This window comes from Poeciliopsis prolifica, unplaced genomic scaffold, assembly GCF_027474105.1.
Source record: "Poeciliopsis prolifica strain line A6 unplaced genomic scaffold, Auburn_PproV2 SCAFFOLD004, whole genome shotgun sequence".
Classification (NCBI taxonomy): Eukaryota; Metazoa; Chordata; class Actinopteri; order Cyprinodontiformes; family Poeciliidae; genus Poeciliopsis; species Poeciliopsis prolifica.
This window is the reverse complement of record NW_026562379.1, coordinates 7,655,190-7,678,915: the sequence shown is the minus strand read 5'-3', so window position 1 is coordinate 7,678,915 and position 23,726 is coordinate 7,655,190. Positions and strand designations below refer to the sequence as shown.

General features: G+C 36.7%; 1 protein-coding gene across 1 annotated transcript in view; it reads left to right on the top strand.

Moving 5' to 3' along the window:
• The window catches only part of kirrel3b (kirre like nephrin family adhesion molecule 3b), a 204,815-nt gene extending 181,344 nt beyond the window's left edge, over positions 1-23,471 (top strand). Inside the window, exons 11-18 of the mRNA XM_055028836.1 lie at positions 472-598; positions 6,717-6,817; positions 8,567-8,777; positions 9,993-10,100; positions 12,022-12,105; positions 12,405-12,520; positions 13,226-13,312; positions 17,212-23,471. Of these exons, the coding sequence (XP_054884811.1) occupies positions 472-598; positions 6,717-6,817; positions 8,567-8,777; positions 9,993-10,100; positions 12,022-12,105; positions 12,405-12,520; positions 13,226-13,312; positions 17,212-17,673 (1,296 nt within the window). The 3' untranslated portion in view covers positions 17,674-23,471. The remainder of the gene's footprint in view (positions 1-471; positions 599-6,716; positions 6,818-8,566; positions 8,778-9,992; positions 10,101-12,021; positions 12,106-12,404; positions 12,521-13,225; positions 13,313-17,211) is intronic.
• The last annotated feature ends 255 nt before the right edge of the window (positions 23,472-23,726 follow it).

Below are 23,726 nucleotides of genomic sequence, written 5' to 3'. Positions count from 1 at the left end.
ATGTAATTTCACCGTTACAATATTTTGTGATAGACCAAGAAAACTTCTTAGACATCTAGGAAGTTAGCCTTTGGGAACGGGAATTGGAAACCTTTGGTCTAAATGGAATACTCTATGAGAAATGGTTTTCAAGAGTTAACTACCGTACATTGCTTTGAATGTCTATTAAAACATTTTTTTTCACCCCATCTTTGTGACCTGTTCTCATGAGAGCCATTGCTTTGATCCAGAAAATCAGACTCATTCCACCTTTCCTTTTGTCAACATCAAAGGCCATAGCATTTCCTCCACTGAGCTCAGACCCTAAATTGGATTTTAATAATTAAGAGGAGCTGCCCTTTAAGGTATTAAGTGGTCCGTGTGCTGCCTTGGTACTTTTTCCTCCTTATTCCTGCCTGACTGCTATCAGAAATACAAAAGTTCTTTTGTGCTCATTGCAGCTGATGACCTATGATTTTTTCTTGCCTACAGGTTCTTAGCAATGAGAACCTACTAACTCTGAAAAACGTGAGGCAAGAGGACGCAGGGAAGTATGTCTGTCGTGCTGTTGTCCCACGTGTCGGAGCCGGGGAGAAGGAAGTCTCTCTTACAGTAAATGGTGAGTTGTGTCACTGTTGTGTCTCCCACAAAACTGATCATAATGGCCTCCACATAGCTGTTGTCTGTAAAACGTAGACAGTAGTGTGAATCTGGAGGTCTGAGGTCAACAGCAACAACAAGAAAGCAATTTGTCACTGTAGTCTGTTTCCTTTGTAGTTCACAGACGTCTTTCACTGAGAAACTTCTGATATAACATTCTGTTTTTCTTCAGTAATCTTTCATGTGATATATCATTTGCTTGAAAACATGGTTAATTTCCATCACAGGCCTTGAATTAAAATGCTCGCGTATAGATGTAGCACATAAAAACAGTACAAAAATATGCTCATGCAGATTAAGCTTTCTAACAAAACTAATTTGATGCACAATACACAGTTTTTTATTAGGCCTCTCTACTGTTAAACCTTTCCATAATAAAAGAAAAAAATAAAATAAACACAAACTACCCTTTCCGGACATGGTCTTACATTTCATAAACAGGTGAAATGTGCTTAAATGCTAATTAGATTCAGCATGAGTCACAGGGAGGCTGCCTTTTTCTGAGGCACTGACTAACTAATGAATACCAGCCTTGGTGGGAGACCTGGCAACTCTCAAACAAATGACTTCATTATCAGTGCTTGATATTCATGGAGCATGCTTCAGCATGGCAGAGGGTCTGAGTTGTGGGATTTACATGTTTCTTTTTTGTTGTTGTTTATTTTTTTGTTTTTTTTTATATCCCCCTGTGTCCATCTGTGAGAAACCTGGACAAAAACAAGACCTAAAAAGAAGGGTATTGTTAACACTTGCACTGGATCGTTGCACACTTTGAAAGCTAACAAAATGGTTTGCCTGTAAGCATCTCTCATGCTGATTTGGGGATGAAGATATTTCAAGTGGCAAACATGCTGTTTAAAGGTTTCCCTTTTCACAAACCCAGACACTGGTTTTGCATATCAGAGGGAACGAGATACCACCATTCCCTCAAGCAAAGGATCAGAACCATGACTTTCTATGGACTGCAAGAAGCCCCCTCGTTCTGGGAAAGGAATTAAGTCTAAACCCTTGCAAAAAGAGGAAAATTTACGTCTACTTCGATTGTTTCCCACTCTTTTGATAGCAACCTAGTGTACCATTCTCTTTGCAGCTTTATTATTTACACTGAATACGTTTCATCCACTGTACCCGCTGTTATTTTGATTGCACCTTTTTTTTCTTCCCAACTAATGGAGATTGTGTTGTTTTTCAAAATGATGCCATGAAAGAAAGATGATGGACTGTTTTAATAAAGATTACAACACAACTCAGGGCACTCTGGGAAACCTGCGACAAAGCTGAGATGACATGTTTACTTGGTCTCTGTAGATATCCTTCAAGTGAATTTGGAATGCCCTGCAGTCTTTTTTATTTCTTAATTCTCTTTGTTCATTGCCTTTTTTGTGTATTTCCAACCTCTGCACTTCAATTGTCATTTGACATTCAAAGCCTCCATTCTTTTTAGCCTTCTGAATAATTGAATTCCATCTCTTCTTCCCAACTTTCTGAGGAATCTTGAGTCAATTCTTACCCAGACCTTGAGGCAAATAAGATAGTCCGACTGTGCAAACATTGTGGTTGAAGTGGCGTCGTGTGGGGAGCTCTCACCCGATATTCATTGATTGCCCCATGCCACCATCTCATCCATAAATGAACCTCACTTCTCATCAGCCTTTTTTACCCCAACATCATCGACTGTCAGATGCACACAATTGATTGCGACCCTGATTTGCTAAGATAGCAGATGTGCAGGGTTTGTCAGCAGGATTGCTGTGGCACAATAACAGATCAGGGAATGAAGGCTGCACCACATTTCTAGTATTCATGATGTGACAGCATCTGTTGCACTTTTTGCTGTTTTTGTGTTATTTGCTTTTCCCGCAGTTATCCACTGATTCCTTAAAGCCATCATTTAAATTACATGTGTTTACAATTTGTCATCGCCTCTATCTCCCCCAGTCGTTTTGTGTCACTGACTCCCACTGTGGCATACCCACGTGAGCATGAGGGCTTTTCTTTCCCTGGGGAAGAATGTAATTTAATTATAATCAAACAGCTAGCAGGGGAAGCAGTTTGTGTTTAAATCACTAATGGTTATATATTGCTTACTGCAGTCAACCATTTTTCAGAAAGGATTCGTTTTTCAGGATTCGTTTCTCAGTGGGATAATGCATGAAGGACAGTCTGGGACATTTTTAATTGTATGTTATTTATATAGCAGAAATTACTACTTCAAACTGTCTAAATTTTTATTATGCTGATGAGATGGGAGTAAGAGACCATTTCCAGGATGCTTGAAAACTTTTAACTTTTAAGCTAAAGGTCACCTATTTACACTGTAAATAATTCATCCGTGTGTGTAAGCTTTTTACTTTGTGTAGGCAAAATGACACTCAAATGAACCCAGTACAACTGAAATATGGAGTGAGGGCTGGAAAATCTTGCAATATCCCACAGAAGACTTGTTTTTTTTAGTTCCTAGACTGTCTTTATACATCTGGGTAATTAGCAGTCCTGCATTTTTAAAACTGGATGTTATATCATAAAAGATAAAAAAATTTAAAAAAAAACTCCATTTGGGCTGTAGCAAATGTAATCTGATCAGTTTAACTTCTGTTCTGTGTAAAACGATAACTTCAAACATCACAAGATGTCTGCTCAGCTGAATCGTTTATTCCCTGTTTTTAAAACCAGGGTGATTCATTTAAAGGTTTTGGCTTTTACAGAAGATTACATTGCCTACCCTGATTTTTAGATTTGAATGTCTTACTCATTTGGGGTATAAAATATAAATTCACTTGAACTTTTGTTTTTTTTACTTCACAAGCTAAAAATTATATTTACAGCCTTATATATATATATATACAAAAACAAATAAACCTACATTAAGTGGAACTTCAGCTCATATATATATATATATATATATATATATATATATATATATATATATATATATATATATATATATATATATGAGTCTATATATATATATATATATATATATATATATATATATATATATAGCTGAAGTTCCACTTAATGTAGGTTTATTTGTTTTTTACAGTTATAATAAAACAGCTTACTTGCTGATAACTATTAAAATGGAAATAAAACAATTTTCTTTCCATGCCCAAGTGAGCATTTTTCTATTGATAAAGTGTTTGCACAAACCAGACCTTATGCTGTTATTTATGACAAAGTCATGTGTCTGTTTTTTTTTTTTTTTTTTTTTGACAAAAACATGAACTGACTCTGATTGACAGGTTTAGTGGAAACCTCTCAGTGGAAATGATGGCTATGAATGAGCAAAGCATTGACAGTTTCTCATGTTTCTGTTTTTTTTTCCCCTTTGTGAAAAAAAAAGAAATAAGTGCATAAAAACCCTTAGTACCACATGGAGGCAGAGGGGGAAATGTCAAGAAAATGTCTAACTTAAGGGAAAGAAATGTTAGCTGTGGCATTTTGACACCCACACTGATATTGTGTAATCAGCTTGCAATGTCCACTCTTGAGGCAACACCTCCTCAAATGAGCGAGGGATACATTGCACCTAACATTTTGATTACTTTCCCTGCTGCCGAGCATTGATGTTGTAGTGCCACCCACCTCCCTATTACGAACATGTTTGTGCTCTGATCAGAGTGCAAGTGGCAAACACATGCATTCATAACGCACACACAAACTCTTTTAACCCAGCCTGTGTGATAAAGATATCTAATTATATACCTAATTTGCAGCTCAGATCCATAGAATAAATCTTCCCCAGCCACTAAAACCAATAAAATCTTGTAGACAACTGGAGTTAATGCTAATGATGTACATTCAATTTTATAATCAGGAGGTAATGCATGTAAATGACACCTGTCAAACATATCATGCCTTGTAGACAATAGTATATACTTTTTGTATGTGTAGGTAAACTCATTGCGGAAGAGGATCAGCTTTTAGTATATTTACCTTCTGCAGCATTCAGCATGCAGCAGTAGGAGCATTACAGCATCCTCCAGAAGCATACCAAGACACCATCTGGCAAAGTCTCATTAAAATGCTAATTCATTTTAATAAGAGACAGGTAATAAACTGCAATTATGTATCGTCGGAGAGATGGCAGAGAGCAGGAGTTTGAGGAAGTCGGCAGGGATGTGAGTTATCTTGCTAATCAAGAATCTATCTCGCTTCCCCCCAAGTTAAACCACATCCTTAACCTTAACCGTCTCACATATGATATAATGTTAGGTTTGAACTGAGTTTCAGTACAATGGAATCCTCTTATGTGGAAACTGTTCTCTTTTAACCCAGTTATTAATTCCCAAAGCTGGGATCATTCTTGTTTTTTCTCAGTGTCTTCTTTAATCAAGCCCAAAAAAAGAATCTTCACACTGTATTTGATAAATTATGAAGTACTTTATGTCTACAATGAAAAAAACTTTAGTTTCCATATTTACATAGTTTTTGCCATAATGTCAGACAAGTTGGGTTACTCATTCTGGTAGATATTTCGGAAGTGTCAGACTGGTGGTGGAAAGACAGACATAACAGCAGAAAAAAGTACATCCAAGTAATAGATGGGATACATACTACATTACAGAACAGGGTTGAAAAGTTCATTTATTTCAGTAATTCTATTTAAAAAGTGACTTTTCAATCATTTTTTTCCAAGTGGTTCAATTTTAAATTTAGTAATAATGGATTAGAAAATAGGAAAAGAAGAGACCGTAGGACATAAGGTCGTGATTAAAGAAACTGCCTTTCAAAGAGTACTAACTCAAAGGACATTTATTGGAAAGCTGGATCATGGAAGAAAAATTGTGGCCCAAAAAAGTTCACAACCAACAAAAATAACCACAAGCTTCATGGAGTTGTAAAACTAAGGCCATCGTGGAGTTTGGTGCAAGTTCACAAGGTGTTGAGTGCAACTGGGGCCATAGTTTAAAGGGCCCCCACATGTGTATCAAGGCGATGGGCAACAACTGTTGCATTCCTTGTGGTTAGCTATTCTTGAACTGGAGACATTTCTATATTAAAAATACTTTTTTACGTCTTAAATAACATTAACATTTTCTGAGGAATTAAATTTTTGTTTTGCTTTGCTGTAAAATAGTAATCATTTGCCCATCACTTGAAGTATATCAGTCTTGTAAAATGAATGAGTACGAGTTTTACTTTTTGAATTAATTGACTGAAATGAAGGACATTAACAAAAAATATACCAACTCATTGAGATCCCCTGTAAACAAATGTAATTTATAAAATATGAAAGAGTTTACTCTACTGAACACATTTAATATCAAGTGTGAACTCACCTGAATGATGGAATTAGATTGGATGTGATTGTCTGCATATTGCTGTCACCTGGTGTGAGCATCTTCCTGGCCAGATGGTGAGCAGTCCAGCCGCTTAGGCTGAGCTGCCCTTGTCTGGCAAGGTTTTGTACCTGGACCAAAGCTGAAGATACAGCTGCTTGAAGTCCTTGCCAGTCGCTCCTGTTGATTTAACAAGCTTATTATCAGACACATCTGTTATTTAGTGTGTCAGTAGTTAATATGAATTAGACAAAACAAATAGCACAGCTAAAAAGGGAATCTCAGATAAGCAGTTTTATTTATTTCCATTCACAATAAAAGCTCAGATTTGTGAAGCCTTATTTAGTGACCTGCTCATGCAGGGTTAAGCTCTGCTTCAGGCAAATTGACTGCATTAGAACACTGAAAAGCAGGCTACACGACAAGAACAATGGTATCTTGTAATTTTATTTGCTCATTCGACATTATGCTCCAGAGGACATAATTTGTCACATTTGGAAAAATCAAGCATGGAATATATTAGTGCATTCTTGATCCACACTGAGGTCTAGCTCACTATATACCTGATTCAATAAAACTGGTAGGCATGGATGAGACATGTGCATTACACAGAGATCCAATCTGTCTTGGGAGTCTTGAATTAGTGGGTACTTCAGCAGTCACTGCTTGGAACAGAAGACATTTTGTAGTCTAATCTACCAGCAAGAACCTAATTGAGCAGAATTATCATATGACCTGGAACTGAAAATGTCTTTAAATATTCATGTTTCAATTTCTGTGTGTTTTTTTTTTCAGGGCCACCTACTATATCCAGCACACAGACTCAGCAAGCATTACACGGAGAGAAAGGTCAAATAAAATGTTTCATTCGAAGTACACCTCCACCAGACCGCATTGTGAGTACATTTAGATTGACTTACGCTTTTCATCACTTTACGCTTCAAACATTACTCACTGCCATTGCAAACCAAGGATACAAAAAATCTCTTATTTCATATACAACTTTGATATATATATTATATATAAAATGTAAAAATCCCTAGGTTTTCAAGTTGTTTAAAAAAGGGGACATTAATTTACAGTTTTTACATTGTGATTTATAAGCATATTTTGTAATACTTCACTATACCAAATATTGTGCATTTGTATGTCAGATTATTTAATAAGAATAAGTTGCAAGAAAATATTGTTTGTTTCAGAGGATTCATAAAGCTGAGGGTTAGAAAATGTTTAGAAAAGGTCCAAACACTGACAAAGTCTTTAATTTTTAAATTGATGTGCTGTCAAAAAGTAGAAAATAAGGTACTAAGTCTTTTTTTTTTTTTGTCTGGACCAGTTGTTTTTATTCAAATATGAACTTTGTTTTTTACTGTTTCATCTTCTTTAAATAATGCTCTTTTTTTTCTCTGGTGTGTAAATAATAAAACAAAGTGGTTTGTTTACATAGAAAGCACAGTAGCATAAACTGTTGCATGAAGTCCCTGAACCATCAAACTCGTTGAGTGGGCAGTTAAAGGGCTGTGAAGACTACATACAGTTTGTGTAAAATCTGGTTAACATTAATTAAGTCAGATTACTGAACAGGCAAGTAAACAAATGGACACAAACAACACTTTTTTTTCTTTAATAGGCACACTCCGCTAGAAAAATTTTATTGGTATTCTAATATTTATAAGTGTTTGAACCAGCATAAACCACAAATAACTTTTATAGGTTGTTCAGTCTAAAGCTTACTGACAACTTATTTTAAAAAATCTTATCACCGTTAACTTCTGTGACATACACAACTACTTATTGAGATGAAAAAATCCCCCCTCAAACAAATTTTCCTTTTGAACCATCAAACTCGTTGAGTGGGCAGTTAAAGGGCTGTGAAGACTACATATGGTTTGCATAAAATCTGGTTAACATTAATTAAGTCAGATTACTGACACCCTGCAATGTGCTTTTGTTTTGTTCAGATAGAAAATTCATCAAGGCAATAATTTGCTACACTTACGTTGTTAAATACAAATTTTTATGCCATCACGAGAACATCAAGAAAGAAAAACATATTTCACCGAAGGATAAGCATAGAGTAGCATCAGTCTTTATTCAATAAAAGCATCAAATTGTTCTAAGAACCCATTTTAAAAGCATGCAAAAAGTCTTCAAAGGTGCATCAAGTTTTCTCAAATGGAGAAACATGTAATATATCGAGAAGTGATTACTAAGAAATTGAAGTCTGATGATCATTTACAGAAGAAGAAAATCCATCATCCAGCCATCCATCCATGGTTTCTTGCAACCAAAGAGGAAAATGCTATAATCACCTTTCGTCCACTTTTAAAAACGTGGTACATTTTTAAATTTTCAATGAGTATAAAAAGCACATATATAGTGAGGTTAACATTCTTGTGTTACATTTTAGAAAATGTATCAAAGATAGTACTCCAAAACGTGATTTAATATTTAGCAAGATCATAAGATGTGCAGCATCGACAATCTGCAAATTGATATTTGCTGTGAAAGTATGAAGGCCAGTGGTTAGGAAAACCTTGGCTAATTGTTGCTCTTCTGTTTTTATGTATTTGTAATTTACACTAGATTTCTACATTCATTTTGAATAAAGTCTGGGTCAATAATCCCTAGTTCTATTTTGTCAGGCCTGGTCATGGAAGGAAACTGTTCTGGAGTCTGGAACCTCTGGCCGCTACACTGTGGAGACTGTCAACACAGAGGAGGGAGTCATTTCAACACTTACCATGAGCAACATCGTCCCAGCCGACTTTCAGACCATCTACAACTGCACAGCATGGAACAGCTTTGGCTCTGACACAGAGATCATACGCCTTAAGGAACAAGGTGGGAGCCAAGGTTCGACAGGTTCCACCTTCCTCTTTTCATATGCAGTCCTCGTTGGTGTTTGGATAGTAGCTGTAGGTTGTCTGTCAGCTGTAATATCTTTTATGGATCGCTGTGGTTGATTCCATCTGAACAATTTTATTTGTGAATATACAGTGCAAAAGTTTCAATGTGACAATATGACGCTGTCATATATTAAAAAATCAATGTTTCATATTTTGTTTATTTAAAACTTAATCTTCATAGATGAGAAGAATTCCTGTCAATTTGTCCCAACCTTTCCAGGTATGGTTACATATTTAAAAAAATGTGAGCATGCAGAGGAATGTTAATTATTTGTAGTGCAAAGGCTGATATAAACTTTGCTTTCATCAGCCTTAGGATGTCATTTGGTGGTTTATGTAGTATGCCAGCATTGCAACAAACCTGGTTTAAAAAGTTCATGGGAGCCTGGGTTGGCTGAAAATCAAATTATTTATGCTATTACAGAGAACCATAGATAAGTGGTGCTGGAGCACTTTTAATGAATCTGCATATTTTTGAATACTTTGAGTAAAACCTGAAACCATTCTTTTTTCTCTCCAGCGTAGCAAAAGTCACATTTCTTAAATTTTTTTCTTGCAAAAATTGTTAATAGAAATCACATTGTTAATAGAAATCAAAAGTGAACAAGTGCTTTAGTGTTGTAGAAAGATCACCTATTATTTTGCATTTGTTTAAAGCAGAAAATATTCATAAATGTATACTGGGACCTTTTACTTGCACAACAGCCTATAAATACATGCCCTCTGGTTCAGTCTTTTCCTCGATGCAATGATCTGTTCCACAGCGCACAAACGTGATTATTCTTAAATGGATGCAGAAACATTTCCACTCTATTCAATGAAAAGTATAGCACTATGTAAAATGGTTCTAGTAGTCCGAGTGAGTGTAAATTAAATTTTATCAGTCTGGACAGTGAGAAAATAAAAGGAAAATGTTTACCCATGATGATTAGTTTTATTTTGGATTTGCTGCTGGTAGAACATACGGCTTTCTATTTGCAACATTGTTCTCGTCTATTTCTACAATTTGCTGCCACAGACAATTAAGAATAATCCAAAAAACATGTTCACAATGACTGTTTGATATCGTGTGCTTTCCTGCCAGGTCCAACGTTCAGTGTGAATGTGTGATATGTGTGGCACTCTGTTATAGAAGGACATGTCTTGATGTTGCTTTCTCCAGAATCTGTCCCAGTGGCTGTGATCATCGGCATCGCTGTGGGAGCTTTCGTCGCCTTCATTGTCCTAATGGGCACCATCAGCGCGTTCTGCTGCACCCGCTCCCAGAGAAGTATGTCTCCTTTATGCTTTTGTCTCCACCAAAGCACGCATGCCAGAGTACGGTTTTATGCCTGAGCATTCTGAAAAATGTCCATCTGTTTAAATGTATTGATGGGGACAAACATGTTGTCACCTCCAGAAAGGATGTGTAAAAAGCCTGAAAAATAAATCCTGGTTTTCTTGAGCATATTTTTTATAGTGGAATATACTGTAAAAAGTTATCTTTTCATTCCCCACAGTTTTATTCAGTGAGGAGAAAAATCTAATGGAATAATTGTCTGTGGTAAAGGTTACTGGTGCCACCATGCTATAAGACTTCACAAGGATGCAGAGAGAAGGATCTTTGACATTCCTCTTTACATTATCTCTCCAGACAATCCAAAGACCTGGCTCTCTTATTATCTCATCTCTTCAGCTAATGTTATACATTTTTTAGGCTTTAATGGTCTTTATGGAAGAAGGAATAGACAAAAAATAAATGAGTTGAAGAAAGAGAAGAAATAATTTAAATGACCTGAGACCAGGGGTCAAGCCCAGGACAACTGTGTTGAGGACTAAAGCTTGTGCATATGGTGCACATGCTGTGCTCATTGAGCCACTTAATTTTCAATTAGATTTAGATACAGGGAGTGAAATGGGAATGCAAGAAGTTTGATGTTGTAACTATGTTTTTGGTTTTCTAGTAGCATCTCGAAGACAGTGCCAGTTGTTACTCACTAGGCAGGGTCATCCTGCAGTTAGAAAGTTGTGGTTCGATTGCTACTTCTTAATTGCCTTAGGAAATGCAATTAACCTTAAGCTATGGAGTGGTATACAAGTTTTCAAACAATGTGGCGGGGTGAAACAGACTCATAATGCCTCTGAGTTGTCTCAGAGGCATCACCAGAAAAGCCCTATTGTTCAGTCCAATTACATTTTTTCTTGCAATCTCTGACAACTGCAAAGACTGTAATGTATCATAGCTCCTCCACCTTAGTTAACTGTTAGCTTGAGGTATGTTTTCACATATTAATCTTTGTTTCACACCAGACCCAAAAGTAGTCCAAAGCTAAATCTTAGTCTCATTTGATTAAGAGCACAGGTATATAAGCATTTAGCAGACTCAGCATTTTAGCGCCGGTGATGGTAAAACAGAAAACACTTTTTTTTAGATAACTGCTAAACAACTGGTAGGCATGTAAACAGTATTTAATAGTCGTTTGATCTCGTGTCCCCAAGATGTCATTCTTTTCTGCACTTCTCTAAGAATGAACTTTGAAGGTAGCTCTTTCACCATCCTGTTCAGTTTGTCTGGAGGTTTGTATACCTCCAAAATGCAAAATGCAATTACATTTTGTAATATATATACAAAATGTAATTGCATTCCATTTCAAATTATTGTTAAGGCTACCGATAATTGTGCCAAAGCCAATTTTGTTTAAATCTAATTTGATCACTTTCCTCCCATTGAATAAATGTAATCAAGTCAAAAGTTGGTTCTTTCTGTGTTTGTCAGTCATTTTGCTTTAGCAAAACCTGAATTTATTTTGAGGCTTTTTAACATTTTTGCCTGGAGTGTCAAGAAGTTTGTTTGCATCTGTTGATATTGCTTTGATTAAAGAAAAATCAGTGCAATACAACTAATCCAAAAGATTTGTTTTTAAAAAGATTCAAAACAATTAACACAAGATGAATCACTGGTCAAGATGGATTTGTCCGTTCATTTGTTTGTTTGGTGCAGAAAGAGCCAGATTGTGTTCAAGACTCATTTCATGCAATCTCAGTCTGGCCTGCATTTGCAGGCTATGTGCATCTTTCATTTTTTTTTTTGCTGCCACCCGCCCATAATCCAAGTGACTCAAGTTAGGTAGAGGCAGTCAGTTGCTGCCTCTATCCAAAAACCACGCTGTGCTACTGGTCCCTTCAGCATGTTTATTGTCTGTATACTACAGAGGAAGTGCACCTGGTTATGCCCTCACTGCCCGTCTCCATCTGTGCTCACCAGAGAGAAGTTGCAAGCAAAATTAAGACAGAAAGTAAGAACTTGTTATATGACAGAATAACATCAGCTTTGTCCCAAACAGAATGAGCCATCGTTGGGGAAACTGCAGATTTCATTTCTGTAAAGAGAATAGATAATCTTGTCTTGGCAGGGAAACAGTGTGATTAATAATGCTTTGTGTTGTTTTTCGGGAAATGGGTGCGCTCTAACAGAGCAAACCCGGGGTGTCTCTGCTAAATATTACAACAGTGCAAATTATTCTGTCAACAAATACAGATTGCCATTTGTCGCAGCTCATTAAGGTGCGTTGTTTACGCTGTCCGTTCATGGCAGATCTGAAGGGAGTTGTGTCTGCAAAGAACGACATCCGAGTGGAGATTGTGCACAAAGACCACAATGCGGCACGGGAAAATGAAGAACACAACTCTATGAAACAGCTGATGGTGAGTGTGAGTGTCACCGCATACTTACTTTACACTTCTTTCTTTTTTTCTGCTTGCAAAAATAAGTTATCAGCTTTTTTTTCCCTTTTGTTTTGCATCTGCATGTCCTTTCAGAGGCGACAACTAAATAATGAATGAACGCTACGGCTGGTTGTGCTGTTTTCCGTGGAATAAATTATTTCATGAGTAATGGACGTGGAAAAAAGGCATCTTGACTGAGCGTGCTTTTTAGTCCAGGGAATAATTTTTTCATTGTGTAGTGTCGGTTGCATGAAAGGAACAAACCACAGTCGACATACAACAGTGCATACTATGTGATCCTTTCAGGAGATTTATTATCTACATGTCTTATTGGGCTCACAGAAGAGTACTTCTTCTTTTGTGCTTTACTTTGGTCGTCTTGCTGTTAGTTTTTAATGTTTTAGAGTTGCAATGCAGACTGCATTAAATGTGAGAGCAGAGAATTGAGCTCAGCTACCTCACATAGCTGCATTTTGTAAAGATAAATAAAAGATATTCATGGATGAATTATTAATATCGTCTGCCAACCCTGAGTGAAGGTGAAGCATGTTTGACTGATATTAAAAAAGAAGAACAAGTGATAAAAGTTAAACCAGTTCGTTTCAGAACATTTCTTTTTCTTTTTCTGTGAGCGCAGGAGCCTCGGAAACGGCTCCGTTTCTTAATATACTTTACTTGATGTCTGTGTAGGTTGAACGAGGAGAGTTCCAGCAGGAATCTGTTCTGAAGCAACTGGAGGTGTTACAAGAGGAGGAGAAGGAGTATCAGCACATTAAGGTACGGCTCATGATCAATGGCAGCACGAATGCGAGAACCTGGGAGAACAATAGGGAAAAGAAGGTGGTGGGAGAGAAAATACCTTGGGGGCAAATGAAGGGCTTCAGTTCTGGAACGAAAATAACTAAAAGGGCAATAATTCTTCTCCTACATTGATTTAAAAGTATAAAGGTCTTGGCAAAGGGGTTGGGTATTTATCAACAGCATGTATTTTTATTTATTTTTATTCTTTTATTATTCTGAAAACTCTCAATTTTATTTTCAATCCTCCCAATTTTTGCTTAAAAAAGCATAAATTCAGGTTTTTGAATTTATGCTTTTTTTCTAAAAAAAATATTTCTTTCTGTCTTGGTCCTCTTCAAAAAGTAGCTTCAAAAGTTTACAAACTCAAAATTGATTACATGGCTAACATGCTCCGTAACCCACTGTTTGCAGTCAGGTTACAATGTTCCTCTCAATCTGATCTACTTGGCCAGCTTCACTAGGAGACAGGTTTCAATCTCAGGTACACTAAATAGGCAGTGGCAGAATCACAGCAAGTGAGGAAAACAAAATGTGACTCACGACTCAGGTTGAGCCCTTCTGATGACAGCTAAAAAGAAAACAGAGTGATAAATTTAGAAACTTGATGTAAGAATCACTGACCTCTGATACCTCACCCAGTTTTTGATCAGTGACACTAACTGCATACTAGATCCATCTTTTAATATCTTTTACTCTGCTCCCTTATCTTTTTGCCATTTCTATTCAGCTTGGTTTTAAATATACATTTTAAAAAAATTATAAAATATAATAAATGTTTTCTATGGTCCTTTAAAATGCAAAAGAGCTTATTATTAATATATTTTATTAGTAATATAATAAAATATATATTAAAAAAATATATAAATAAAATAAAATATCAAAGCATGAGCTTTGATATTCCTATATCTCTTGAAAGTAACCCCTCAGAAGGAGCTTTGCAGTTGTCATGCACACAATGTTTTTAAATGAAACACATCAGTTAATTTAAGCAGGTGTTTTTCTTTTGACATACATTTTGGTCAGAAAGACGGCAAATGACACGAGATGTCATACACACATTTTACTGAGTTTTGTCTCACCAGAAACTTTTCAGAGCCTAATTTGTCCACTTCTGAACATATCAGTGTCATGATTGGTGCTTAGACTTTGACAGATGGCAATACATACATTATGGAAAGTAAATATTTTTTCTAACCACAATCTCTTGCTCTTTAACAAATTTAACCTGCCAAATTTATTAACTTGAGCCTTAATAAATGTATAAGTCCATGCAACTCAAGATAAAGTAGATAAGTAAAACAAAAGTGTAAATAAGTTCAAAGTTAATTTATGAAGTTCAATCTGGTCTTACTTTATTGATGATCTTTTACATAACTTGTATAAGTTATATAGGTTGCATAACACTCCACCCCCTCAACTTTGATTGTCCACAGATATGAATAGGAAGGTACTGAGACTAAAGTGAGCCTATCTAGTTTAGAAGCTTTCATCTATTGTTCCATTTTCCAACAAGGCTGTAAGTGTCTGTCTTGTGAGCCTTTGTCATGACTTCTTTTGTGAATCCTGAACTCCAATGGAATCAAACTATACTTAAATACATATGGGGGGGACTGTTTCTCAGTTTGCCAGAGAATGACTTTGGCATTCTCTCAGAGGAGCTAGTTAAATATTTTTATAAAATATAAACCCTTGTCTTGTATTAATTTGCTGATTAAAACAGTATATTAAATTAAATACAAATAACATTAGCCAATGTTGTGTGCAGAGAATTGTAGTCAACCACAATTATGAAAAAACACAGAACAGCTATCACTAATTGAGACTCCTTTATGGCTTAGGGTAAAGAATCAGATCTTTTGACCCAATCCTAAATAAGCGCAAGATATTATTAAGTACACCATGTTAGGCAATGTTTTCTTTCAACCAGAGAAAAACCTAATGTACCGTATATATTTTTTAAAATTCTAGGTGCTAAAGGTAATAGATGTAGATAGTCAGCATAGCTCACTCTCTTTCTCAAAGCATGAGAACAAATATCAAAAATAAAGCAACTCACACAAAAACAAACAAGTCAACTATATTTAGCAGAGGCAATCAATGAGAAAACCTTCCACTGCTTTCAAAGAGAGTCTGACATTTCATTAGTCGGTTGTTTCAAGAATCACTTTAACCTACATGTTAAAGTGATGTAGGTGGTATCCATTAACTCTGCACGTTGTCTCTTGAATCTTTTATGGAGAGACAAATTCCACTATGTTTATCTTTGCTTTTGTCCATTTGCTTGCTGGCACTGGCTCCCTGAAGTGTGCTTCTGTTGTGTTTGCCTGCTTACCTGCTGCTGCCTCGGGGGCCAGATTTTTTGATCCTCCTTAATGACAGCGTGCATGAGGCGAGAGCAGACCGAGCAAGAGATGAAGGCCAGACGCAAACAATCTCCCTGTCTGCTTTCAGATAATGACAAGCATAACGAGGATCCTCTCAGGTTGTCTCTCCCATTATGAGCTGCCTTCTTTTGGGATTCGAAGCCACACTCGCTGTGCTTGACATTCACATCCATTCATAGGAGAACATTAAAAAAAGCACACATGCCCCTAGCTGGACCCTTAGAAACAACACAATGCAGACAAACAAGTGGCACAGCTGTAACTACAGAAACAGTTCTAACGCTGACATGGAATTACAGACACTGTGACCCATTAAGGTCTAATTAAAGCTGGTATGCATGTGAACTTTGCAGTGACACGGACGCCACACTGAGCATAGAGCCACGGCTTAATTAGTGAGGAACGCGGATTCAAGGACAGAGTAGTAGCACACCAAACCTTCACACCAAGTTTCATCTGCGCTTTCTTTGACACATGAACGAACTGTTACTTTGTGTTGTTTGGTTGGAGACATTTTGGCCTTAGCTACTCTCCTGCCTTGTCTTCAAGTATATAAAAAAATACAGTTATAAGATTAGTTTTGCTTTAATTACTCTCAAAAAATATTTTTTGTCCTTTTTATTTTTAGGTGTTGTTAGGCTAGGAGAAAAGAGGAATTTCACTACTTTTACAAACAGTTTAGGTGTTTATAAAAGTTGTGTATTTTACTAGCCAGATTCAAATTTAGCTGTTTGTTCTAATCTTGGCTTCATACAGAGGAAAGTGGAAATTTTGTGTGCTGTAAATAAACCTGTGGGGAGTAGGGTCAAAACATCTTTGCCAGCAATAAAATGTCTTAAATATTGCTCTTGCCTCAACTTTTATTGCTCAGTATTTGCAAGTCTGGCCAACATGATCTGATTGGCTTCATTCACTTCCTCCGCTGCCATTGCCAAACTAAAACCATAGGGAGTCTACAACTCTAAAACAGCACAGAATAACATCGTTATTGTTTGCAATTCTTCCTTCTGTTCAATTTTTGATTAAATCTATTTTGGTAAATCGAGGTCAATGGGACAAATCCCAGACTGATCGCTAAAGAGAGATTAGAATTAGGAAGGCAATGGTCTTCTACTTTCAGTGACATTAAGATTATTATATAGTGCATGTATTTCAGTAGTCCAGTTTAAGAGAAACACATTGCTAACATACAGAATACTTTTACAAAGGCCAATGTTTTCAAACCTTTATTTCTGTTGATTATGATTTTCCATTCACAACTGATAAAAACATTAGAATATATCAGACCAATAAAAAAATAATTTTTATACAGAAACTAGGCTTAATAAAAACTTAGTTTAATACCTCCTTAAAACAGTTGTTTTCAAAGATGCTTTTCATCTGACACATTCTAATTTATAGAACATAACTGTATGATGAATGAAACTGAACATCTAAGCAAACAACTGTTCTCTTATTTGTCATCTGTATTTATTTTATTGTCTTCAATAGGACCCTACAAATGGCTATTACAGTGTCAACACCTTCAAAGAGCACCACACGCCTACCATGACAGGGAATCAGACCGCTGAGGTGAGGAACTCCACCAACACCAGTACCCTTGGCAAGCAGCGAGTGCCAACAGGCATGTCCTTCACCAACATCTACTCCACGCTGGGGGCAGGCCCCAACCGCCTGTACGACTATGGGCAGCGCTTTGTGCTTGGAATGGGCAGCAGCTCCATCGAGCTCTGCGAGCGGGAGTTCCAGCGTGGCTCTCTTAGCGACTCCAGCTCTTTTATTGACACGCAGTGCGACAGCAGCATCAGCAGCTACAGTAAGCCGGATGGCTATGTGCAGTTTGATAAAGACAGCAAGGCATCTGCCTCTTCCTCTTCCCACTACTCCCAGTCATCCTCACAGAACTCTGACCTCACCCGACCCCTTCAGAAGCGGATGCAGACCCATGTCTGACCACCAGAGAGGGAGGGTGTTTGGCTGAGGAACAGGATTGTAAAACTGTTAAAGATTCCACCTGCAGGATCCCCTGAAGTATCAGTGTTTGTAAAAATTTCCTATGGGACACTCAAACAACGACTGGACTTGATGGACATTGTGACCGGCTTAGACATCAAAATGTCCCCAAAAAATGAATCAAGAAGCCTTATATTTTCTTCATGTTTGAATCATCAATGCTCTCTCCCCTTTTTTTTTTTACCTAAAATACAGATGTGCCACTGAGAGCTTATTTGCCAACACAGACACTACAAGTTCGGAATTTGACTTGCGATACTTGGTTTCTACATTCAGATTGTTAAGGAATCAGAGAGCATGATTTCAAGGCTTTGTGTGACAATCAGCTCTGCTGGCATGGATCTGAAGACTGTGACACAGAGAAAAAGTGAGTATTCAGCGCAGCACTCTGCACAAACTGCCAGACAATGAAACAAAGCCAACGTCCTGCTGCCCTCTTGTAGTTTAAAGCACAACAATGAATGTGCATGTTATTTTCTGTCTGTTAAATTTATAACTTGCAACATTTCATCCTTGCCCGTTCACACTGTGTGCTAAGGTTAAGTTGTTGCAGGCTGAGGAGAACTTTAAAGAAATGCCTATTTCCCCCCTCTTTTTCTATATCTGAGCTTCACAAGAAGAAGAGCAAAGATCTCAATTGAATTTTCTGAGTCATGTTTACACTTTGACGCTGCGATAAAAGAACATCAGTGTTCACACATGACTGTAATTTATTTTCAAGCATCTTAATTTTTTGACTCATTTTCCACATAGCGCAGAAATATGCACAAGTACCTCTTCATGTCTATATCTATCTTGCCTTGAGGGTCTGTTTGAACTGGGTCATTGCTAACTTACTAAGTGAGATAGACTAACACTATCAGCAGTCCAGCTTATGTGGAGCTGCATCCAATATTTTGTTTTGATACCCAATCTAGTTCCAAGACACATAAAACAAGAAAGCTTACAAGCTACAACTTGCTTTTGTCAGTTGTTTTTTTCTTCTAAATTTAAAGGTCATCAACAACCCTGATAAATAAAAAGTAAACATAATGTTCTGGCTACTTGTGTGAATATCCTATTAGTATTGTCGGCATCACTGTTGACACTGGGGCTTAGTGCATCCTGACTGTATACCTACTAGTGATTGTGCTGGTCGAACATGACAAACAGATAGAGGCGGTTTTATTTATTTTTCTGTTTTTACATTGGCTATGAAGACGGTGGTGGAAACCTAATGCCTGTTCTCTTCTCTTCTGTGTGTGACATATATATTAGGTTTTTCTCAGTACCTAGTTGCTTTTGCTGTACTCAGCCTTTAGCCACTCAGATACTAACTTTCATACCACAATACCTCTTGTAATCATAATTGTTCTTTTTAGGGGGCTTTGTGGGAAAACCCAGACTATTTTCCAGAGAGTTTTTTAAAGTACCAAACCCTGCAAATTCAAATAGGTGATAAGCCAAAGCTATTATATCCATTTCTTTCTAAGCAGAACCAACAAAGTGATTTGTTTGTTTTGCCTGTGTTTTTAAAGCACATGTAGAAAAAGGACATTATGCACTGTGCCTTCCAAAAGTGTTTACACCTCTTTAGCAGTTATATGTTTTTTTTTAAACTATTGGCTTTAATGTATTTTATTGGGATTTCAGATGATCGACCATCACATAGTAAAACTAAATATGAAGCAAAAAGAAAAGGATGTTTGTATTTTACGCTATTTATCTTCCCATCAATTCTGTTGTACTCAGGGCAATATCCAGTGTTTGTTTTCCTTTACACATAAAGTATAAAGGCCAGAAAATTAAGCTTTAGTTTCATCTTGGCAGATTCTTCTTCTGCATGCCGAGTGGGACATTGTAAAATGGACTTCTTATTGCCTTTTATGTTTTCACCTTTCCGTACAAACCAAATTTGTAGAGTGCGAGACTAATAATAGTAATGTTGACATACTCCTAACTGAGCTGCTCCTTCAAAATTACCTCATGCTCGCTTCTCCGATTAATGCTGTCATTGCTTGGCTTGTTAGTTGGAAAACCCTACTCATTCTATTTCTGGACGATGAAATGGATAATGGTCTTCAAGGCTTGCAGAGCTTGTGATATTGCTTCAGAACCTATCTGTGCTTCAGTACATTCACCAATTTGACAACGGGCAAGTTCGCTGTGTTCCTTCGACTTGATGATGCTGTTTTTTGTTTTGTTTTTCCACTAACATCTGAGGCCTTCACAGAAAAAGCTGGATTTATACTGCAATTAAATCACCCATAGTTGTGGTATATTTAATAAGTAGGTGACTTCTGATTGGAATTGATTGCACATCATTTTATTTAGGGAATACTTCACAGTTACATACTGATGTGTGCTGGTCTATAATATAAAAGCCCAATGAAATGCAACAAAGTAGTTTTTCATAACGCAACAAAAAGTTCAAGGGGTATGAATATATATATATATTTTTTTTGTGAGGCACTGTGCATTGTGTAGTACATATATGATACCAACATACAACCCTTCATGTTTTCCTGCATTTCAGAGGTTTACCCTGGGTTCACCTTGGAATTACATTTGCTTTAGTTATCAATATTTTGAAAGATAAACTACTGGGATTCCTGGAACAACAAATACTCTCACAAAGCTGGAACACTTTGGTTGATTACATTTTCTTTAAAATTACATTAAAAATACACTAAGAGCATAACATGGATTTCAGAATGTCCTATCTAATTCAGTAGTTTTTTTTTTTTTTTTTACTTAGTTTGCACTGCTGGAGGCAGTTCACTGGGATGATCCTGTGTGAGCTTGAAACTTCCAGTTCATGAATCATCAAGCATTGTATTTGAACAGAAGCAAGTTGTTGTTGTAAGCACTTTACACATGATCATATTCAAGGTATTTGAATGGGGTTTTTCCACTTGAGAGGCAGCAGTTTGGACTAATTTTACAAATGAATTGGTGCCCATTGTACAGCTTAAGACAAAAAGCTCTGTTTCAATGCTGATAATCCTGCTTTGTACTTAACAGACTGTATATAAATCTGTAATACTGTCTTTCTCTGTATATATTTATATATATTTTTTTCTTTTTCCTGGTTTTCATTTCTTTTTCTGAGATTTCTCAACAGCACATTAGCTGTAGAGACAAACAAACATATGGTATCAAAATTATTCAGAGAGACAATAATGTTCTCTTTGTTCCCTTTCCAAAAATTTCATCAAGCCTGCCTGTTTCTCACAAATTACTCTGACAGCTCACAGGAGCTGTTTTCTCTTTCCAAAAGATCTCACTGGGAAAACCAACAATGCACGCACAAGGCTCTAAGATGAGCTTAGGCAGGGACAGCTTTAAAGTGAGAAGCAGTAAGAGGTTATTATTCTGTCAGCCGATGGGAAAGATGCCCAGATGCTTAGCAATATATTGCATTCAGCACCGTGATGACTGTCAAGAATGTCTGTCATTATTTTTTTTTTAGCCATTAAGTTTTCTTTGTTCTTATGAGTTTAAGATATTTTTTTCATCAGTAGTAATTGGATTTAAAAGGGTTCCTAAAAAGAATGAAGAAAATATTGATTTTATTTTTTTCCAGGTTTGGACTGGTATGAAACATTATTCCCATCTCCGTTACCTACATCTTTCTTTCCTTCCATCCACCCACCCACCCATTAATTTTGCAGGTTCCAAATTAGAAATGTATTCAGTACATCCATAGTGAACATTTACTAAATAAAAAAACAATGGCCAATATATATGTAAAATTTCAGGAAATTCAAGTCTGAAAACGTATGACCAGAACAATGTATATTAACACTAAACTACAGTAACTGAATTGAACTATACACTGTATCTTTCTTGACACGTGTGGCTTTAATCTATATTATCTGTACATATTATGAATTCTTTTGTAACACTCCTTTACAAAAGTTATCAGTACAGGAAAACTTTGCCATTCTCTATAAACTGCAGCTTCTGTACTGATCCAAGCCTAACACATTTTTCCAGTCCAATGAATGTCCTGCACTGCAAACAGATAAATATTTGATTGGCCTGCCTTCTGTCTCATTCACCCCTAAATGTTGGGCATAATGGCTATTGCGGGCAAAGAAGTACTACAGGATTTTAGTGCCATGTTGGTCCCTGGAAACCGAAGTCCATGTTGGAAAACTTGTGCCCCATTCACCTGTGGACAGCTCACCGGCTGGTGCTGCCTGTTTGTCTGGCTGCGAGCAGCAAACAGATGCCAGGACATAACAGATGATTACACACAGAGACCCAGAACAATTACAAGAGGTTGCTGCCCTTTTGTGATAAAACAAGACACACCTCTTAGCGTGTAGGATGCAGGATAGTTCTTTATTCAGGTATGCTAAGGACAAGTTTCTTTTTAAGGTTGAAGTCTGAGCTCATTAGCAGGAAAAAGTGCTGACGGCACCACCAATTTTGCTCAGTCTGAATAAACTAGACACAATGCAAAAAGAAATACAGAACGTTCTGGTGGTCAATATCTTGCCATTGATTGCAAACCAAATCCCATCATCTATGCTCTCCCCTTGTGTATGATAGTTGTTAATAACCATGGCAAAGCCCATTAAAGCAGGTGCCATTTGAGACATTGAACTGATCTTCATAAACCTTTTATAACTTGTAAATGCTTTCTGTCTTTCGCTCTCTGTTTTTTCCTTTTCTACCAATCAATACCTTGTTAGTGCTGTGACAAAATACAGGCATAAGACCAACACTAAAATAGTATCTTCAGTTTATCCTCGAGTTTTTGTTTTAGCCTTCAGACCACTTCTGTCATGATTTAGGTTTAGATTGAAAACTGAAACAATTACAGAAAAAAAGCATCAAAAGTCAATTGTTCCAGTTCTCAGTGATTGGTTGAGTTGTTTTGTTCTCTTGATTATAGCAAGAGGTTTCACATGACACAAGGTCAGATAAAGTAAATACGGTCATGGTAAAAAGACAGAAGGACCCCTGTCAGTTCTAAAGTTGTGGCTTGTGACCTGGTTTGAGCCAGGTTCTGAAAGGGTTTATATTGTTCTTTATAATTACCATGTGTTATTTATTAAACAAAAATGAATACAAAATATGAAAGTGAAAAGCTATGTATGATATGTACTTAATACATAAAACCCTGTCATTTAAAGGGGGTGTACTTTCTTTTTACCATGAACATTCCACAGAGCAGTGGAGGCTTCTAATGTAGATGACACGGCTTACCTCCCGGGTTGTCATGGAATTTGGGGGCAGCTTTGCTGATCAAAATGAAAAAGTTATGTCCATTGAACAGCAGTTATCTTCTTAAGTTTGCATTGCATGTTCAGCCAATGCTGGAACCAACTGAGGTCTATTTGAAATTTGGTCTATTTGATGATCTCGTCTTCAAAACTTTTAAATGACTGGACTTTAAAGTGAATGATTTATGAAAACTTTACTTCAATCTTGAAAACACAAGTAAGACCTGAGGGGGATTGTGAATGGCATAGAAGGACGGACTTGTCCACTCAACCAAGAAACACTGCTGCTTTAGAGGGTCATTTTAAGAATGTTATAAATAGTAACAATGCACATACAGCAACTTGACAGAAGACAAGATGTAAATTCGTTCGGGTCAACCATTATTTCAGGCAGTGGCTGTCATATATCTGTAAAGAGAAAAAAAAGAAAACAGTTGTATTTTAACAGTACTGGTCTGTGAATCTATGATGCTTTTGCTCTGTATATTTGGAAAATAAAACTGATGTTTGAGTTTGCGTTTATTTTCTCTGGTCTCTGTCATTTGGGATGTCAATGGTGGATTTTCTAACACAAATAGATCAGTTTCCCAGAACTGAAACACAACATTTATCGGAATTGAGGATTATATCCATCAAACTTCCCCAAAAAGAATTTAGTAGGAAATTATTTAGCCAGTGTTGTAATATAGTTCAGGCTTTTTGTTTGTTTTTTGCTTCTGTTTTCCAGGCTTGAGCTATGTACTGTGAAAACTGTTAAATTATACATCGTTTAGGAGA